This window comes from Microcaecilia unicolor, chromosome 11, assembly GCF_901765095.1.
Source record: "Microcaecilia unicolor chromosome 11, aMicUni1.1, whole genome shotgun sequence".
Classification (NCBI taxonomy): domain Eukaryota; kingdom Metazoa; phylum Chordata; class Amphibia; order Gymnophiona; family Siphonopidae; genus Microcaecilia; species Microcaecilia unicolor.
Window position 1 is genome coordinate 11385829 of NC_044041.1, and position 16594 is coordinate 11402422.

At 42.5% G+C, this 16594-nt stretch overlaps 1 protein-coding gene across 4 annotated transcripts in view; it reads right to left on the bottom strand.

Annotated features, from left to right (window-relative positions):
* TPCN1 (two pore segment channel 1) overlaps nucleotides 1-16594 on the bottom strand; it is a 127021-nt gene that overhangs the window by 71520 nt on the left and 38907 nt on the right. For all 4 annotated transcript variants that reach the window (XM_030218685.1, XM_030218682.1, XM_030218683.1 and 1 more), the window contains exons 3-8: nucleotides 12440-12616; nucleotides 10261-10374; nucleotides 7981-8111; nucleotides 6633-6721; nucleotides 1321-1355; nucleotides 1116-1174 (exon numbers count right to left, since the gene is read on the bottom strand). In XM_030218685.1, coding sequence (XP_030074545.1) covers nucleotides 1116-1174; nucleotides 1321-1355; nucleotides 6633-6721; nucleotides 7981-8111; nucleotides 10261-10374; nucleotides 12440-12616 — 605 coding nt within the window. The remainder of the gene's footprint in view (nucleotides 1-1115; nucleotides 1175-1320; nucleotides 1356-6632; nucleotides 6722-7980; nucleotides 8112-10260; nucleotides 10375-12439; nucleotides 12617-16594) is intronic.

A 16594-nucleotide genomic window follows, 5' to 3' on the forward strand; every position in this document is an offset into this window, starting at 1 on the left:
AGATAAAGGTCATACTTCTGTAACACCTAAGTTCAGCGGCTGAGAAGAGTTTCCTGTAATAGCTGCATATGATCCCTTGCCTTTGGCACCACTAAATTACTGCTGTCACTGACCCCAGAACCTGGGCCTGCCTTGACTGAGAAGATGAATCTGTTGAACCAGATTCAACCTCCTGTGCTCTGAGAGGAAGATTCTCTTCCACACTGTGTTGAACAGAACACCCAGATACTCCAGTGTCAGCAATGGAGTTAGTCTGCTCTTCTCAAAATTAATCACCCAAACACGATGACTGCAAAAGATGTTCAGTACCCACATCTGTTTTATAATTCCCACCTTAAGTAATTCCCTTATCCTTTATTTGTCCTATTTCTCTGTCTTCATTAGGTTGTAAGCTCTGTCGAGCAGGGACTGTCTTACATATTCAGTGTACCGTGCTGCATACATCTAATAGCACTATAGAAATGATTAGTAGTAATAGGCTGAAAGTGTGTCCATTCACCTGCTGGAGACAGAAAATACTGAAGTGGTGGACTGGATGTCAAGATACGTCTCAGCTCAGTTTTCAGTTCTCTATCTCCACTTACTGGTTGATGGACATAACTATCCCACAGGTTCTGGAACAGTGGGAAGCTATGTAATGGAAATTAGATTTTCAGCACCAGTATACAGATAAGTATCCAGGAAGCTTACAACCTCTAGATAGTGCTTCAGAACGCCACTGCTCGCCTGTATATTTGGCTACTCAGTGCCAATATAGAGATATCAGCAGGCAAAGACTGTATGAATTCAAGTAAGCGTGGGACAAGCACATGGGATCTCTTAGAGAGAGGAGAAGATAGTGGATGGACAGACTGGAGGAGCCATTTGGCCTTTATCTGCTGACACATTTCTAGGATTCAAACACTGCTACTGTCATTTAAAAGGAACGCTTACTGTTGAGTTTAAATATTGATCTTTTGCTATTCTATACGCAACCCTTGCCCCTTCCTGAAACATTCACTTTAGGATCCCACCAATGATATGATGAGAGGCTAAACAAGCGGGCTAAGGAGAAATCTTGAAGGATGGAGAAAAAGGCAAGAGTCTATTTTGCATGAAAAAGGAGAAGGACTTACTTTGCAGTGGTTACCAGAACAAACAGGCTCACAAGGCTATTTTCCAAGGTATTAAAATACTGAAAGAGAAAGAAATGTTCAAGTCAACAGATGCATAAAAAGGAAAATATTTAAAATGTACTCAAAAAGGAAAGCACCCTTTCTTTAAATTCTTGTTAAAAAAACTTAACTAGAAGGAGGAAACTAAGTATAAATGTTAACTTACAGGATCAGCAGGATTCGGAGAAAACAGGTAAAAACCTAATGGATAAAGGGGAAAAACCATAAACACAATAAGCAAAAATGATTCTGTTCCTTTGAAAGAAGATGACCAGTTGCACATCTTGGTTCTTCAAAACAGTGCTGTGGAAATGACAGTGGCCTCAGCAGCTTGTCACAGGGATGTGCAACCTCTCTTTCAAAACCATGACCAAGCTTCACCAGCTGATATATAACCTAGAAGAGGGCTAAATTGTAATACTGTTAACAGAGTTGGAACTGCTAGGAATAGATTCCTACCTTTTCAAAACCTAAGATTTGACAGTTCATGTAGGCCAAAGTAAGCAAACAAAATAAGCATCTCAAGCAGAGAAAAAGGCTGGGATCAGGTAGCTCTACTTGGGTTCAATTTCAGAAATACATTTTTAAGCATGAACAGAATTAGTACCAACAACAAGAAACTACTGATTGTCATGGCAAAAGAGGTTGATTATTTCATCATATGCTCTCATGTGCTTTGGATCTGCTCAGTTGAGTTAAATTGATCAGCTAAAGCTGGGATCTCTAATTCTGGTTGGTGCCCTGAAGCAACAGTCAGCTTTTCAGAATATCCCCGATATATATGAAACAGATCTGCAAGCTCACTATCTCCACTGTATGCAAATCTCATGTTCATTAGGGATATCCTGAAACCAAATTGGTTTGTGACCATAGCTTGCGAGTAGAGAGTTGCACGGGGAGACAGAAATCTAACCCATCCCCGTCCGTCCTCGTGGGCAATCTAACCCGTCCCCGCTGCAAGTAATCTCCTCCATCCCAACTTCTGGCCTGCCCAGCCCTTGCAGTGCTGCAGTCACCTTGACCCCCCTCCCGCCAAGAAAGCCAAATTCTATAAGCAGTAAAAAGTAACAAATCATTTTCTTCTGTACTCTGCTAAGACAGCAGATGTACAGATCAGCACAGGACCCAAAGCAGTCCAAATTCCAAAACAAGTAAAGCCAGAACCAATATAGTTTACATTTAATTGTTCAACCACCCTTAGGATTCACCTTTGGGATTATGTAAAAATAGAAGACTAGTATTACCGTTAAGACGTTGTAAATAGCTGTTGAAAGTAGCAGTGCTACTCTCCCTACTGTTCCTAAAGCTTTCCTGTGGGAATGTCCAGTAAAATAATAAAACTGGGGAAGGAGGAGGAGAAGGGAAATGTGAGCTTTTGTTAAGATGCATTGAAAAGAAAAACAAACTGCATTATTCTAAAATGACTCTCTTTACTACTTCGGAGGACATGGACCTGTGAAGTTCCAACAGAAAAAACATGCTTGTAACAGCTGCGTCCCAGTGTACAAAGAAAACATACAGCATGATAGGCTTAAAGAGCCATGACAATTTACACAGGGCTTTCCTGCCAAAAGAAAGCATTTCTTGTATAAAAACCGCTGCATGTAAAGCCATGCAAAGTATATGGCTTGATGGAAAAGTAATATTTTGTATAACAATTCTTTAAGCAAGCACAAAAATGCTTTAACCTATGCCCTGAGAATAGGTGAATAAACATGTTTGGAGCTACTATGGCGCTTAAGTTGAATCTGCAGAGGAGAGACCATCCCAGCAATCTTCTGCAAGCTCTTCCTGCTGTACTAAATAGGACCTCTCCTGATCGCCATAAAAATCTCCAGACAAATCACCTTCCCTAAATCTTTTTGGGGGTGGAAGAGCAGGCTTGACAGAATTCTCTGCCCCAGCTGTTGCATCAAAAAGGCCTGGTACATCTGGAGCACAAACTCAGGAGGAAAACCCCCTGCCTGAGTAGGCCCAGATTGCACCAGAGCTCCCAAAATACCAGAATCCGGATTGGAGATATTGATGTCCAAAGTCTGTGCACGCGATGGCGAAGATGGAGCAAGATTCAAAATGGCTGCAATTCGCGCCAAAATCGCGGGAGCGGCCTCTGGCGGAACTTACTGACACCGGCATCGACGGCGATAAACTGTGAACCGACAACGAAACTGCCGACAACGAAAGCAAAGAAGCAAAGAAGGGCTCGACGCACCCGCCAGAGTGGTACAGTACTTACAGGAGCCGGAAGAAAACCCCCTGACACTGGCGGACAGCACATAGTTTCAACATCTCTGACATGGCGGCGGCGCGCGTACGGCGAAGGAACGGGAGCCGAAGACTGAATCCCCGAAGCAGAAGGAACCGTAGAGCCCGACGCTCCAAACGCCGCCGTACAAAATTTGCAAGCGCCGGAGGAACCAACCCCCCCGACGCTGACATACAGCGCACCGCTTAAGCTTTGCCGACATCGCGGGAACGCGCGTGCACACAACGAGCTGGTTGGCGCCTAAATTCTTTTAAAGCAAAAGACGCTCCGAATATAAAAATAGCGCTTAGCAAACTACACACCCGCGAAACTCAACCATAGGAGAACCAGAAAAGTTCTCAGCGTTTTTTTTTTTTTTTTTTTAAGGAGCTGCTAACATGCACACAGACAGAATAATAAACACTAAACGGAGCTGTCTGCTCGTTAGGTCTATGGGGAAGCACTGCTTCTGCTTAGCTTTCTCTTTTTTTTTTTTTTTTTTTTCAATATTTGAAACCTGGCTGCCTCTCCCAAAGGCAACACCCTTTTGCTTGTCAAAAGGGGGCCCTTCCCTGAAAATTTGTACTCGTTAGCAGGGAGGTGGGGAGGAAAAGGGGGAGGGACCCGGGACACCCGAGTATAACACCCCTGAGGCAAAACTGAAATTCTAACAAGCCTCCAAAGTATTCCTGTGGCACAGAATAAAGTACAGAATAAGTACAGAATAAAGTACCAACTAGACAAAAAATTCAGACAAGTCAGAAAATAAAGAGAGACTAATGGGCTCACTTCCTACCTGCTGGGAGACTGAGAAAATACTGAGGCTAGGGTCACGTGACCAGGGCTCCTATTGGCTCGCTAGAGTCAGAGTTTTTTTCTCAGTCTCCAACCTGCTGGAAGGCGAGCACAACCCATCAGTCCAATCCTGGGCCGGTCCGGAGGGATGCTAAGGAACAAATCATTTTCTTCTGTACTCTGCTAAGACAGCAGATGTACAGATCAGCACAGGACCCAAAGCAGTCCAAATTCCAAAACAAGTAAAGCCAGAACCAATATAGTTTACATTTAATTGTTCAACCACCCTTAGGATTCACCTTTGGGATTAAAAAGCAAAACCATGTGCATGTAAGGACTGGATAAATTAATTAAAACACAGTTTAAAGCAAATGTCTTTAATATGTAATACTTGGTCGCACAACAGATTTATTTTCTACTGAACATAATTAACTTTGTATAAACTTTAAAGCTACTGGACAATGTTGGCACATAGAGACTGACGCTGGACAAAACTTCTGCATGAAAGAAGCCCTTCCCTCCTTATTCAATACCTCTCTGTAAAAAGGTAATAATAAAAAAGGCAAGTGCATTTTTATAATCTACTACTGCAATCTACAAAACAAAAGGAGCAAGTTCCCACATGCCATTTTTTCTTTTGATGTAGGCACAGGAAAAAAAGAAAAAGGTTTTAAATGTACCCAGGTTTCAACCTAATTCATGTTTAATGTCAAAAATAAGTAAACAGATAGAAACTCTGAATGTTGAGCACCTGATTTTCAAAACATAATGTCCGTTTTAGTGGCCTCCCCTGCACGAATACAACAGTGCTAGGGTGTCCCTAAAACCATCCCCTCCAAATGACACAAAGATTACAATTTATAACAAATTACTACTCCACCTATGAAAAGTTATTCCGTTATTATACTTCCTCTATGTACATTAATATGTTGCAGAAGTTGGCATGTTTGAAAATATAAGTGAGATTAAATAAAAATGCCACCAACACTAAAGAATGACAACGTGGAAGCAGCAGCTCATAGGTTTGCTTGCTTTGCTTTGAGTGTACGGTGATGATGGTTGTGTGAGGAAGGGGAAACAGAGACTACCCAATTGGCATTATTTTACTTTATTTGGATTTTTGCTCACACCTTTTTCAGTAGTAGCTCAAGCTGAGTTACATTCAGGTACACTGGATAGTTCTCTGTCCCAAGAGGGCTCACAATCTAAGTTTGTACCTGAGGCAATGGAGGGGGGTTAAGTGACTTGCCCAAGATCACGAGGAGCAGCAGTGGGATTTGAACTGGCCACCTCTGGATTTCAAGACCGGTGCGCTAACCATTAGGCCACTCCTCCACTCTATTAACTTTTCATATCATCCTGACTCCATCCATCCATCCACCTCCCCTCCGGGCCTGGGTGCCCTCCTGGCACATACCTCAAGGTACCCTGGTGGTCTTGTGGATTCTTGTGGGACCACCGGTGGAAATCTCGGCAGATATTTTAAAAAACCAGAGACAGCAAGAGGATCAGTGGCAGCAGGCAGGAAAGAGTAGGGGATCTTTCCTGCCCCGAAAATTCCACTAGACCACCAGGGTACCCTTGAGGTATGTGCCGGGAGGGCACCCTGCGGCTCCGGGGAGGGAAGGCACTTCCGCGGAGATACTGCAGGACCTGGATTCATCCATGTTGGATTCCCACAGACCTGAGTCTACCCCAGCGGGATCCCCACAGACCTGGAGGGGATCCCTGCGGGAATCCTGCTATCCTCGCTCCCGTGCAGCTCTCTACTTGACAAACCTGAGCAAAAGGGTATCCCCCCAAGGAGGAATCAAAGAGCTTCCAAACAAAATTAGGACTTCAATCCATAAAACAATTGTTGTGCCTAGAAGTAGGTATGTTTGCAAGGTATGACCGACACTAATTGACCACAGCCAAAAAGTGAAAGGTTTAAAAAATTGAAGTTTAAGGGACCATTCAATTTGCTGAAGAATGGACGATGTGGAGAAGGGGGGTACTCCAGACATGTGGAGGCAAGAGACTGGACACATGAATCCGTCTGATTTGTGAACCACCAACACGCCTCCGTAAATGCATAGAAGTATGGGGGAGGGAGGCGACTATCAATAAAAGTTTGGCATCGCTCCAGAGCTTTGATGTTCAGATACTGTTGGTGTTTTATGATATGTAATATTGCATCTAACGAGTTGTATTAAAGTTTGTGATGTCAATAAAACAGTTGAAACATAAAAAAAAAAATTGAACACCCAGAACTGAGGCACACTCAGGAGGCAGTGCAGGAAAAGCTGCTCCTGAGTATTCAGTACTTTCGTTATGGCAGAGAATCAGTTCTGCATCTCCAGTGGCTTCCCCAACATACTTTAGAAGTTTGATTTTCTATATTTGTATAGTTATTAAAACTACTAGACTGCTGCAGCACCTCTGTTCAGACTACTTACCTAAAATGGCAAAAATGACCATGAAGAAGAGAAGCAGCAGAAGAATGTCAATGAAAGGTGGGAGAGACTGGAAGATCTGTCGCAGGTTCCTTTGAAAGGAGGACAAAAGAACATTATTTCAAGTGACATGGTTTGATAACTGTTGATTTGGTAATAGAACACCCAGGGCCACTGTATTTCAGAGCCATATTACATCAAAATATTAGCTGTCAGGATGGATATTGCCCTTTACAAGCCTAGACAGAATAGTACATCAAGACAATGTTTTGTATTTTGTACAGAGAATATATAAATTAAAATTACCCCCACCCCTCATCTCCCTTATCTTACAGCACATCCAGGCCATGTCTGCTTTGGATTGCCAATCATTAAGGCCATGTTTAAACCAACTGTTAAAAGGACCTGTATCTGAATTCAAGAAAACGTGGGATAAGTACATAGGATCTCTAAGGGAGAAGGGACAGTAGAGGTATTTAACCATCTATCATACATCTTTCCTCTCCTGCCTTTCTTCCAAAGTAAATATATTGAGATTTTTAAGTCTGTCCTCATACGTATTTTGACAAAAAACACTAACCATTTAGTAGCCGCCCTCTGGACCGACGCCATCCTGTTTATATCTTTTTGAAGGTGTATTCTCCAAAATTGTACACAATATTTTAAATGAAGTCTCACCAGAGACTTATACAGGGCCATCACCACCTCCTTTTTCCTATTGGCCATTCCTCTCCCTATGCACCCAAGCATCCGTCTAGCTTTCGCTGTTGCCTTTTCTACCTGTTTGGCCACCTTAAGATCATCGCATATGATCACATCCAAAGCCAGTCCCTCTTTCATGCACAGAAGTAGTTCTTCACCTCTTAAACTGTACCATTCCCTCGGGTTTTTTGCAGCCCAAATGCATGACCCTGCATTTCTTAGCCGCCAAATTCTAGACAATTCTTCAAGCTTCACTAGGTTCTTCCTTCCTCATGTTATCCAAACCTTGGCCCTCTCACTAGCCTGAACCACATTCCCTGGTAACTAAATCCACAGCTTTATTGTGCATTTACTGAAAACACCCCCCCCCCTTTCTTAAATGTGTTTTAAATCTTCCACTAACTAGTTTCATACAGTGAACCCAGATCCTCAAACTACCTGAAAGTAACTGTTCCCTGGTAACTAGTTTCAGACTACTATTCATATAATACATTTTTTTCCAATCCCATGTATAAGCACCACACCAGAGATTCTCAAGATCCATGAGAGCTGGTGCTATAGAAACCCTCAGTGCAGCCACTTTTTCCTGAGCACTTTCTGCACACCACTGATCAAATCTTCCCTCACAGAACAATTAACTAGTCCTCACCTTCTGACAGCTCTGCTGTAATGACAGTCCACAAGAAAAATAGGCCGCAATGCCCGTGTCACTCGGACATGCGAGGTCTGGCGTACTAGTACCACTATGGCTTCTATGAACTGCACCAGTAAGACAAAGGTCTGCCAATTGAAGAGAAAGAACAAATGGGGTTTATCAACTCAAATACACAAGGAATCTGTAGAATTCTAACCTCACTAAAAAAAATAACCACTTCTACAACTGTTATCAGAAGGATTGCCCAAATAGTACAAAGTGGAGAAAAAAAAGGCCTCAGTAGACAAAAGCAGACACACCTATTCGTAAGGAAAGCCTTCAACATGTAGTGGCTCACAATAATCGTCAGTCACAAAAAAAACTCCACTGATATATGGCTCAAAACAGTCCTTTGTATAGCAAAAACACTTACTGATGCAAAATAAGATTTGGAAATTATACAGAATTCTCAGTTGCCACATCCATGTTATCGCACAATACTTATCTTGGAATAATCCAAAATTGCCACTTAAATCCCGACAGGGTTTCCCTGTTTTGTCAATCCAAGCTGCTTCAGGGGCTATGTTGAGAATGCCTAGTACTGGAAAGCCATTTGGAGGTTGCAATCATTTTTCTACTGTCTTGGATTTAATACATTTTTTTCCCTACTACTACTATTTAGCATTTCTATAGCGCTACAAGGCATACGCAGCGCTGCACAAACATAGAAGAAAGACAGTCCCTGCTCAAAGAGCTTACAATCTAATAGACAAAAAATAAATAAAGTAAGCAAATCAAATCAATTAATGTGAACGGGAAGGAAGAGAGGAGGGTAGGTGGAGGCGAGTGGTTACAAGTCAAAAGCAATGTTAAAGAGGTGGGCTTTCAGTCTAGATTTAAAGGTGGCCAAGGATGGGGCAAGACGTAGGGGCTCAGGAAGTTTATTCCAGGCGTAGGGTGCAGCGAGACAGAAGGCGCGAAGCAGTTTGGATTGGCGAAAGAGGGAACCCCCTGTCGGGATTAAAGTGGCAATTTTGGATTACACCAAGATTGAAGTGACACTTTTGGGTTATTCCAAGATAAGTACTGTGTGATAACATGGATGTGGCAACTGAGAATTTTGTATAATTTCCAAATCTTATTTTGTATCAGTAAGTGTTTTTGCTATACAAAGGACTGTTTTGATTTTATTTTATTTACTGCATTTGTATCCCACATTTTCCCACCAATTTGCAGGCTCAATGTGGCTTACATTATGCCGTAATGGCCAATTCCGGAAGAGAAATACAGAATATTATTGCATTTAAGGTACAGAAAGTAAAAAAATAAGTTAGAAGTAAACAGATATACAAAACATTTCAGGAATAGGAGAAGAAGGAAAAAATAACATCCAATAATAACTTTATTATAATCACAAACAAATCCTCGCCATAAATAATTTTATGAACCAGGGTGCAGGTTTTGAATGTAATTCGATCTTTTAGTGGGAGCCAGTATAATATTTCTCTAAGGGTTTGGCGCTTTCGTATTTCCAAATATGAGTCTGGCAGCAGTGTTTTGGGCTGTTTGGAGTTTCTTAATAATTTGAGTTTTGGAACCGGCATAGATGGAATTGCAAACGTCCAAGTGGCTCAACACCGTTGACTGCACCAGATTGTGGAACACTTCCCTTGGGAAGAATGGTTTAATTCTTTTGAGTTTCCACATTGCGTGGAACATTTTCTTTGTTACACCTTATATCAGTGGAGGTTTTTTATGACTGATGATTATTGTGAACCACTACATGTTGAAGGCTTTCCTTACGAATAGGTGTGTCTGCTTTTGTCTACCGAGGTCTTTTTTTCTCCACTTTGTACTATTTGGGCAATCCTTCTGATAGAGTACTGTTGTAGATGTGGTTATTTTTTAGTGAGTTTATCAATTCAAACCCATCTATTATCGTGGGCAGACTAGATGGACCGTGCAGGTCTTTTTCTGCCGTCATCTACTATGTTACTATCTACCATTGCCCCCCCCCCCCCCCACCATAAATAAATAGGAAATAAACATATTAAAGCCCAGGGTGGACCAACAGTGTTTTGGGCACTTGGGCAATAAGGGCCCCTAGCCACCTATCAAAAGTGATTAAATTAGAAAGAAGCTAGGGGAAAGTGGGTCCCCTACTGCTGTGGGCCCTCAGGCACTGCCCTACTGTTTCAATGGCCAGTCCGCCCCTACATTGCATACAGCACGAAAAATCAAGTATTCCACACTGGCGGGCACACAACAAGCTGGACCAGAAGCAAAATAGCATACCTTCCCCAGGGTCCTTTTGTGTCTGATAAAGGTGTGGCAGCCTAGCCATCTCATCTTCATAGCCAGCTCAAAGACCACTACTACCAAGGCAAACAACTCCAGAGTTGCATGGACCTGAAAAACAGATGACATGACACGGATGCCATCATAATTACACCAGGGTTCAAAGGCTAATGTGATTGTGTCATCAGTTTTTCATCCTCTATAGTCCAAATTTCCATCCTCTTAAATCAGGGCCTTACTTTCCCCACTGTTGAGTCATTAATAGACATCCCCAGGTTCTGACCTAATGTATAAGGCCCTTTTCTGCCACATGTGGTGTTGCAACATTCACCTCTTCCTTAATACTTGACACTGTATATATACTAGTGATTTACACCTGCCATTCTCATGGTAAATCAGAGCTATAAGCAGGAATGGAACAATAGGGCAATGCTTCGTTTCATTTTCATTTTATTAGTATTTGATAAAACTGCCATTTGCAGTTTATCAAATACTCAAATCTGGAACAAAGGAAGGAGGGGTGAATAGAACAGAAAACATTATCTGGAGGACATTATCTAAAATAAATACATAAATATGCCAGACATCTGCATACCAAGGAGGCAGTGCATGCACTCTCTCTCTCATGCATATTCACTGTGAATATCCTTACAATATGGCTGGCAGGGTGTGCCCTGAGGACTGAGTTGAGAAGCCCCAGACTAGAAATCATCTCCAATTACTACAGTAGCAATTACAGTGCCCACAAGATTATAAAAGAGGACAGCAGGGAAAAACTAAACCTAAGGAATGCAAAATCCTAAGGAATTGTCTTTTAATACTATCAAGCTTCCCCCTACCCCCTCTTATATTCCCTCTCAACTCATTTTCCAGGCATGACATCCTTAGCCAGGGATCCTTTTCAAATCCTGCAACCATGGACCCCAAAGCTGAGCACTAAGTGTTGCCCACTGTACATGACTTCCTTGGGGATTGTGAATGCTGTCTTCACAGAATCCCCAGTTCTGATCTAGATCAGTATCTAGTAAGGCTGTGCTGAATATTCGTATTCAATTCAGCCCCAAATAGTGCCCCGAATACATTATTTGTAATTGGCTGAATAGCGATTTAAATTCAAATACGAAAAATCCATGGCTCTACTGTGCTAAAGCCTACTGAAATAAACACTTTTGAATTCCGATTTCACATTGTTTCTTTCATTATTTGTTATGATAAAGCTCAATACCAATTATTCATATTTGGTACTTGTTTTCAGCTGAAAAATATATTTCATTCTGCGTATTTAGCCAAACAGTAAAATATGCCATTCGGTACAGCTCTATATGGCTATAAATTTAATCAGATAAAGACCTGTTTATGTGATTTGGATTTTCAGTGAGCCAACACACGTTAAGTATACAAGGATTCTCAAAGTTACACCAGCTATTTGGCCGGCCAGAGCTTGACATACAAGTTATGTTTCTAATGACTCAATACCAGTAAACACTGAACAGGGACTGGTCCTTTCATGACTACTCTCTGTGAAGGGACCAATCACTGTTCCAGTGCATTGAATAAATAAATTCTAAGTGTTGATATAGAGACTCAGAGATACTTATTATTCAGCTTTGCATGAGGAGGCAAGAGACTTTTCCCCCTTGTTAGGTTTTGTAGAGGGTTTAAAACTGTGGGAGACGATATTAAGGGGGGGGGGGGAAAGCTTGGTGCTACATCTATTTTTAATATTTGGGGATTGGTAGGGAGGGGCATCGGGACCTTATATTATCTCAAGTTAGACTTACTCTTTCTGCAGACAGATGAACGGTGAGTGGTCAAATTTTACTGCTCTCTATATTAACTTCAAAGTCAGGCCTCCAGAATATCCCTAATCCTAACCCACAACTTCTGGCAGTATAATGATTTATGTAATCAAATAATTGTGTGTTCTCCATGTCACTGGTCAATTTGGCAGATTTTCTCTTACAGACTAATAAAAGCAAAGTAATGAAAGCTATCAAAAGGGATGATGTCTTTGCCACAATCTCTGATTATAAATTCCTTTGTGCTTAGCAAAATCTTTCCCTATTAAAAATCCAAAGGCCCTTGCTTCATTCATCCGTTGATATGGAAAAGAATTGAAAAAATGGCAAACGCTGGCAGAGAGCCACAATACTTCTTGTTCCTGGTCTGCACGTACGTAAATATCGAGATGGAGCGTGGGCACCGCAGGGGCTTCACACAGTGACAGGAGGAGGAGGAGAAGGCTTGTCATCAATTCCATCAGGTAAAAGAGATGATTATGTACAAAGAGGTAGGCCGCCAGCGCTTTGGCATTCTTAGGGTGAGTGAAGAACTTATCATTGTTTTCTCCTTCCTGTAACAAAAAGATAATATGGTATAAACCTCAAACAGAATATGCATCAAGTTTTTATTAGTGCTGTCATAAGGCAATCAACCTAGGATTACCATACTTCCGTATTTCCCCAGACATGTTAAACTTTCAGAGGACTGTCTGGAGTCTGGATGTTTTCCCCCAGCCATTCCCTTTCTCTGGGTTTCTGGGCCGGCGGGTTGGTGGGCGGACAAGCTTACCTTCTCTACCCCCCTCCCCTCCAAGCCTACTGTAGCACACCCTGGTGGTCTAGCAGCCTCTTCGGAGCAGGAAAACTCCACTCTTTCCTGCCCACTGATGCGGACACCCCCGCCACCACCACTTCGCTGCCGAGACTTCAAGCGGAGGTTTCGCAAGGCCATCGCTTGAAGTCCCGGCAGCCATTTTCAAGAAGTGGTAGCACTGGGGAAGTCAGTGGCAGCGGGCAGGAATAAGTGGGGTTCTTTCCTGCCCCGAAGAGGCCACTAGATCCACCACAGCTGTAAGATAGGCCCAGGAGGGGAAGGAGAGGAGGGGGCAAGCTTCTCCTGGATGGGAAGGGAGGGGAGAGGGGGACATGCTGTACATGGAGGGGAGGAAGGGAAGGGAAAAGGGGGAAATACAACACATAAATAGAAGGGGATTGAGAGGAAGGGGGGGGACATGCTGCTCATGGATGTTTGCTTTTTTTGAAATGTAAATCATTTCTAATTATATATTTAGATTATAGAAGAAAATGAGTTTCTGTTACTTGTACTAGTATTTTCACTGTTTATAGAATCTGGCTTTCTTGGGGGATCAAGGTGACTATGCAGCCAGGGATAGGGCTGAGAGGATATTTTATTTTTTGTGTCCTCTTTTTTTTGCCTCTGCAAATATGGTAACTCTACATCAACCCTGCCCTTTGTTTGCCATCTTAGGAGGTCTTTTATTAGCAAAAAGTGAATATTATCTGCAGCAGCGCTTACAGGAAAGAAAATAAGCCCTGTGCCAGATAATATGCACTAATTGTCTTATTGCAGTGCAAAACAGGTAAACATAAATCGATTTTTTACTCTTTCAAAAAGTACAGACTAGGGGACATTCAATTCATTTACATGGAAAATACTTTTAAAATGAAAAGGAGGAAATTTTTTAACCAATAGCTGAGCTCTGAAACTCAATGCCAGAGGATGTAGTATCAGTGGTTAGTGTATCTGGGTTTAAAAAAAAAAAAAGTTTGGACAAGTTCCTGGGGAAGCCACTGCTTGTCCCTGGGATCAGTAGCATGAATCTTGCTATTACCTGGGATTCTGTCAGGTACTTGTGACCTGAATTGGTTACTGTTAGAAGCAGGTTACTGGGCTAGATGGACCTTTGGTCTGACCCAGTACGGTTATTCTTATGCTATTTTATGCCATACTAGCCGTTGAGCCCGATAAAACGGGCTGGTGGGTCGCCGCCCCCGCCGCCCCTCCACCCGGCCCGTCTCTTCGCTATTCAACTTACATCTCCGCAGCAGGCAGAGATCAGCTGAGCTCCCGTCGGCCTTCCTTCTCTGCCTGTGTCCCGCCCTCGTGTGACGTAACGTCAGCGAGGGCGGGACACAGGCAGGGAAGGAAGGCCAATGGCAGCTCAGCTGATCTGCCTGCTGCGGAGATGTAAGTTGAATAGCGAAGAGACGGCCAGGTGGAGGGGTGGCGGCAGTGGCGACTCCGGGGGAGGGAGGGGGGGTTAGCGGTGGCGACCTCGGCGGTTCCTCCCCTTCGCGCAGTTTCCCTCTCTGTCCCGCCCCCCCCCATCACGTATTGACGCGGGGGCGGGACAGACAGGGAAGTCTCTACTGCGCATTTGCGAGTGAGTACGGTCACTCGCCGTTTATATGTTTGATGGTTATTAGTGTATTCTTTGTTTTTGCCCTTTCCTCCTCAAGGTCTAAGCTCTAGGTAGGAACTGAGAGTGAATATGGGCCATAAACAAGTTAGGCTTTCAGAACCTCCTAATGAAGATGCACGAAAAGTGTGCACAAAATGAAAGTGGGAGACATGCAGATCCTTCATGCATATCAGTAGAGAATCCATGAACGTGGAGAACTCAACGAAGTCCCACGGATAATCACAATACAACAAGGCAGTGGGTAAAAAACCAGGAGTCCCAGAGTGGAGATGAACAAAACTTTATCAATATATTGACTCACAATATAACAAGGCAGTGGGTAAAAAAACAGGAGTCCCAGAGTGGAGATGAACAAAACTTTATCAATATATTGACTCACAATATAACAAGGCAGTGGGTAAAAAAACAGGAGTCCCAGAGTGGAGATGAACAAAACTTTATCAATATATTGACTCAACAAAACTTTAATCAATCATATTCATTAGGAAATTCTGAAAACCTGATCTGTTGGCGGCCCTCGAGTTGTAAGTGAACACCACTGATCCAAGCAGTTGTCCGATTCTAGTTAATGTTATTACATTTTATATTTTATACTGTTTTGTGGGTGTGTATTATTTTTTATAAACTGTTCTGCTATTCTGTGTATGAACAACAGTATATTGAGTAAACTAACAAGACAACCATAAAAGACACCTACTGGGGTTTGCAAAATAGAAAATTTCCAGAACATAGATTTGGTCATGCCATGGTCCTTGCAAAGTGAAGCAAGAGATCTTTAAATTTCACTTACACCTTTCAGGATTCATTGTCAAAGAAGTTAAAAATAAAAGCTTGGGTTTAAGAAAAGAAAAAAACACCAATGTATAAATAGAAAAGAATAGGAGATAAACAGGAAAATAAACCAAGGGACAAGAGAAGGTAGGGACAGGGGAGAGATAGAACATCTGATGCTATGTTCTCAGGAATCAACTAAATACCAGCCACATGTCTAATCAACCAGACAGTAAAAAGGGCTGCTCTAAATTTAGTCCAAGCTCGCTCTGAGCGTAGGTGAAGCTGAAGTGTGATGGGCATGTTGCGGAATAGGGGATTTTCATGCTTGTGAGTTGTATTACTATTTTTATGACATTTTCTCTTTCAGTGTGTTTCCCTTCTTAGCTTACCTTCCCTGAGAGAGAGAAAGAGGAAACCCTGGGAGAGAGTAACCTGCACTGCCATTAGCCAAATACTCTCAGTGTTAATACTCTGGGCCCTGATTGGCCCTGAAGTGCAAGATCTAGACAGAATATGCTGGAATTCACCAGTATCAAGAGTGGGAGTGTGGAGAGTGAAGACCTTGGTAAATCCTATGAGCAGTTATTTTTCCTGAACTCCCTAAGTACTTACTTAGGTGGTAAGAAAGTGTTTAGTTAGTTTTAATATTGATTCCTGTTATTTTACCTGTTATAGTTTGAGGTTTACACCTTTTCACCATTCACTGTTCTACCTTTTTTATGATAATAAACCTAATAGTTTGTTAGCTCTGTTGTCCTGGACTAGGAATCCTGGTGGTTTCTATTCTCGGTCTGTGGGTGTTTTCTAGGAACCCTGGGACACCTGGGATTATGGCCCCCGTGTCCTTAGAAGCCACCGGGAATAACTTATGTGGGTGGGAGACTCGCCCAGAGGAAAGCAGGACCCAGCAGGTAAGGTGGAGGGTATGCCAGTGTAGGTGCATGTGCACAGATGCAGGCAGGCCTGGGCAGTGCTGGATAAGACCATCCAGGTGGCCACAGGGTTAACCCCAGGTGGGTGCTACAGATAGCTCATAGGCGTTATGTGAAAGGGCAGTATGTGAAAAAGCACATTTTCTGGGAGATCGAAAAGCAGTTCAACAGAATCTATTATGCTGCTTTGTTTATTAACTTTGCTGCTGATATAAAATCCCCACTGCAGGCACCCTTACAGCTCTATCAGTTCACACTGCTTGCTTGAATGTGCAGAGTTTATGTTCTCAATAGGGTTCACCAATCCTCTGGCACTTATTTTTTTTTGTTGTTTATGCTATACTTGTGCTTTACTTCATTTGAAGATGTTTTTATAATGAGTAGAAATATACAGCACCGC